General features: G+C 35.2%; 1 protein-coding gene across 1 annotated transcript in view; it reads right to left on the reverse strand.

The window, feature by feature from the left end:
• Window positions 1-5,147, reverse strand: part of LOC105170420 — a gene marked incomplete in the record, with an annotated part of 11,305 nt that overhangs the window by 879 nt on the left and 5,279 nt on the right. Inside the window, 2 exon segments of the mRNA XM_011091177.2 lie at window positions 1-511; window positions 639-755. Of these exon segments, the coding sequence (XP_011089479.1) occupies window positions 1-511; window positions 639-755 (628 nt within the window).

A 5,147-nucleotide genomic window follows, 5' to 3' on the forward strand; every position in this document is an offset into this window, starting at 1 on the left:
TATCTCGGCCATCTCTATAAGGATCATAACGCTCTATATATGGATCTCGACCATCTCTGTACCGATAGTGACGGTCCAGATATGGATCACGCCCATCTCTGTAATGATCATGACGTTCTGTAGGTGGATCTCGCCCATCTCTGTAGAGATCACGACGATCTAAAAGAGGATCACGTCTATCTCTATAAGGACTGCGCCTCTCTAAATATGGATCTCTTCTATAAACATCCAAGTCAGAAGTCCTCTCATATGCATATGCATGAACATTAGATGGTGGCGGTTGACGTAGCGGTGGCACTGGGCTAATTACCTTCCTCGGGCGCTTACGAGGGCTTTCATCGTACCGGAGGAGCTCATCCCTCAATGCAAGGCGTCTACCGTCACCAGCTTTTCGCCTTCTAGTTCTCTCTCTGAGTACAGGGTGGTGCTTTTCTGCTTTGCATCTCCTGCCTAACTTTTTAGACCGCTGCCCCTTGCTTGAGGCAATAAACAGCTTACACAATTTCCTTACCTGTGGATGAATTATAGAATGTGGTCAAGATATTATGTAAGGTGCAGATATCAGCAGCATTTTTTTGGATTGAATACTATAGATTGATCCCTAAAAGTCACTATGAAGGAAAGGATCGACATACTACCTGTTCAGAATTTAGTTGGCAATCAAATTTGGTATTTGTAAAGTAGTTGTCCTTGATAACCTTCTTGAACTTCTCCTCAGCTAATGGCAAGCAATCGTCCAGAACAGTGAATCGAACCTAAAAACAGTCCCAAGTTTTCAAACATAAATACCTAGCTAATTTTTTAAATAGCTTATCCAGTTGTCCACAAACCACAGCAAATCACCTAACATCACAAATAAATTTAGCTATTCAAACATAATCATCAGACGTGGATAACAAATGTTAATTTTCATCAAATATTAACATTCAGAATCTCATTCGAAGGAAATTGTTATGAGAACAAGCACTAAATAGAGCTATGTGAAATCATTCATTAACCATGAAAGCTACTAAACCACCTTAATTCTCATTGGACAGAGTAGATGCTTTGCTACGTTGCAGCAAATTTTAGTAGCAAAGAGAATAAAACCATACAGCCAGTGAACTTAAAAATATATTATAAAGACCACCTTAAATGAAGTGATAAAAGACCTGAAAACTCATTATTCATAACATTAGAAGCACAGCTAGTTCCAATGTTAAGGCAATGAATAAAGACGTCATGATAAAAGAAGCTTGTTCAATACAAAACAAATTATATGAAACACCTTCTCTAGTGCAACAATAGAAATCACTTATCGCTTTTTTCTTATGGTAGCAGAATAAAGTATACCACAAGTCTTGCTCCATTTGTCTTGCATTGAAAAAGAAAACTCAGCCATTCAGAATTCCACCTGTTTTTGTTGACCTCATTCTCCCTCTATTGTTTCCCAAAATTTTTGCAAAGTACATAAATCCCAACTGTAAATATGCTCCTTCTGGTATTCATATAGTAAGCTCTCACATCACTTTATCCATAAGAAGAGAAAAATTGATAGGTATCAGAAAAACCTATCATCAGTATTCCACTAAGAACGACAGGAAAAAGAGAACAAAAGAAAAGCATCTATCCTGAGAGATTATAGATGGGACGTTAAATGGATAAAAGCCTCATAAAAGTGAAAGTACTAAGTGAATGTGCTTTCTTTCCCGTATACTGAAAACACCACTTTTGAATCCGATCAATCTTTTAATTCCCATTTATAAACAAAAGAACTGCAGTGTATGTACATAACAATTAGAGAACGTATAAACTGAGTTATAGTACATTAACTGATACAGAAACTATAAGCTCCACTTATGAAAGAATCGAAGAATAGTTTCATTTATTAACAGAACTTGCACGTGGAAAAACGAAGACCAGAAAAATCATGTACAAGAAACAATAGTCCCCCTATCCAGACAATGCTTTCTTTGCATCCATTGCACCGCAACACCCCATTCTCACCCAAAATACATTTAAACCATCCTTCCCTCCGGAATCCCTGCCTCCAGGATGACAGAAAATGAGGACAAAAGTTGAAACCAAAGCATAATCCCCCCCAAAAAAAAGTAATAAAAATAAGAAACAATATTTAAAAGAAAACTTAGACATACTAGACTTCTATAAAGGAAAGAAAATCACTATATAAATCCTCCCCTCATAGTGTAATTACTAACTATAACCACCCTCTTTTTAAAATTATTAAAACATTGTCCAAGTTTACAACATTGACATGCCACCCTTTCTTTTTTGGACTAGTTAATGTTCTGTTTACAGAAACATAAGTGTTTTTTAATCCAGAAGGGAGGTAATCATAAGTGTTTTTTAACAAGGAAGCTTCAGATGGAAGGTTTTTACAATCTCAAAAGGGGAAGCACTCCCAAGCGAGATCTATGTAGTTAAACCTAAATTTTAGGGTTAATGACACTTTGCCCCCCTCCAAAAATGCTAAATTACACTTTCTCCAAAACAAAACCTTTCAAAATTACGCTTAGACCCCTTCGAGAATTTTCCATTTACAACTGAACCCTTTCATTTAGTGTTTGGACGGAAAATGCTGACATCAACAAAAAAAAATTTCCTAAACAGTCAACTTTACCACTCATTCAGCATCCCTAGTAATATTTTTAAACTTGCAAGGGATAACAGTAATATATAAAATCAAAAGGGTGTAATTATAATAAATATTGTTCCCAAGTTATAGCCATTGGATGAAAAGAAGCCGTTGATGAATGAAAAAACTAGTCACTTGTTTGTGTTTGTTTTACTTCCTATATATGGTGTGAGGTTAATACCATTGTTCCATCTATTTCTTGCCAATGACTTATTCAAGTACTTTATGTAGTGTTGTAGGATTGAAATATAGAAAATGTCAACATTTTGTCACTAGTGTATTCAATATAAATTATCATATATTACTTTTTCAACATTTTAACAACTAGACATAATTTGGTAATAATATTTTATAATAATTACACCCTTTTGACTTTATATATATTACGGTTACCAACTTAAGTATAAAAATATTATTGGGGAATATTGAATGAGCGGTAAAATTGAAAGTTAAATGTAACTTTTTTTTTTTTTTGCTAACATCATAATTTCGTCCAAATCCCAACGGAATGGGTTCGGTTGTGAGAATTCTCGAAGGGAGTATGAGTGTGATATTTGAAAGTTTTTTTTGGAGAAAAGTGTAATTCCACATTTTCAGAGTGGGTCTAAATGTAGTTAACCCTAAATTTTATGAAGATATATAAATCGTCGAGAATTAACATTGCAAATGCAATTAAGTTGTTGATAATGTTAATTATTCAATCAACTAACAAATTTTTTACGCCTCCATTCTTTCCAAATACAGTCCTTTTCATTTCACCTATCTTTGCTAAGCTCAAATGGACAACATATCGTGCACCAAAACTCTTCATCAACTTGTCAAGCATATTAGTCAATAAAATCATGGAAGTGTTTGAAACATACCTGTCATTTAATTCTCTATTAACTAATATGTTGCAGTAGCTTGTTCATAAATTTCAACTTCATCTTAATTTCTAAAGATAATATAGGTGCGTCTCTTCGTTTATTGATTTATTCTAATTGAAGCTTATTTGCTAGACTTACTAAGACTCGTTTATCATTAATAATCATATCGTCCTGTCTCATGAAACTGTATCAACTGCCTTTAGTAAGTATGTCCATTCCATCCTAGCAATTCCCTTATCTTTATTTCAAGGTTCCATTAACCTACTTGGTTGCACAATTTTTATTTGACAAACCTTAAAAACAAGTTCCTGTCTGGTATTCCATAAATAATGAATAAGTAGGATATGCTTAACCTTAGTCCTCTTCTAGTGAGATATCAAACATTAATATCCATTCTGCTGAATCATTCTCAACCTTTTCTTCCTTATATACCAGTTGCTACTTAAAAGATGTGGCACTAACATAGTTGTTAAAGGCGCACACCGTATGCACGAACGATGCACGATGCACGACGTGGCGCGCGTCTTTTTAAAGCACAATGCATGTTACATAATAAATTATATATTATACATCAATATCTTTTAACATCAATAATGCACATACAATTAAATGTTGTCAGAAGATTGAGTAGGGATTTGTGAACATCTGTCTTATTTGGCAGATAAATCAATCTTATCCATAAATACTGTTAGAAAATTGATTAGGAGATTTGTGTCTATTTGTCTCATTCTTAGTTCATATTTTCACTAGATAGATCAATCATATGCATATCATATTTGTAATTTACTCTAGTACTAACACAATATATTATATATATTTATTTGTTTTAAAAAAAAAAAGGCTTGAGAAACCCTAACTCGCACCTGCTGCCTTACCCACCCAACCGTAAACAGTAAACCTGAGTAGCCATCACCCATCTCTGTCCACCGACTTCCGCCACTTTGTGCCGCTACCCTCCGCCACCTGCTGCCCGACTGTGCACGCCCAAACCTCATCATCTCTCCATGCGCCACAGTAGCATGCAGCACCAAGAGACCAATATTCTTTACACCCCCAGACACGTTTGAGCACTCTTCTCAGAGGTGCAAGCATCATTCCCAAACATTTGTCCGGAACTTGTATAAATCATGTCCAATTACATAGCAGTAAGTAAAACCTATGATTTTGTTCCAGTATGAGATTCTGGCTCATGAACATTGGTCCTTCTACCCATGACATCTTCACAATTTTTCCAATTACAATATGCAGACAGGTCAAGTTTCTTAGTACGTTGATAAGGATTCTTTATAATCCAATAAAATTTTCAGATGCCACCAAGTAAATTTGGTTAGCCAAACTTGTCCCTGGATACTCCATTGATTCGAGTTCTAATTTGGAAGTATTCATATTTAGGACATACTTCTGCAGTTTGGAAAGATCATTCAATGTCATGTTGAGGTCCCGTAGATTATTATGAGAATCATGACCATCTACTTTTCTCTTGCCAATTTTTACCTTCAGAATCATTTACACTGGCACAGGTGTAAGTGAAACAAGCTTTAAGTCGGATATGTTCTCAAGATTGTAACAGTTCTCCGGGACTAAACTTTGAAACTCACTTGGGAACAACCAGTATTTGGCAAGATGCCAAGAGCTGGAGAATTTGT

This window comes from Sesamum indicum, linkage group LG9, assembly GCF_000512975.1.
Source record: "Sesamum indicum cultivar Zhongzhi No. 13 linkage group LG9, S_indicum_v1.0, whole genome shotgun sequence".
NCBI lineage: Eukaryota > Viridiplantae > Streptophyta > Magnoliopsida > Lamiales > Pedaliaceae > Sesamum > Sesamum indicum.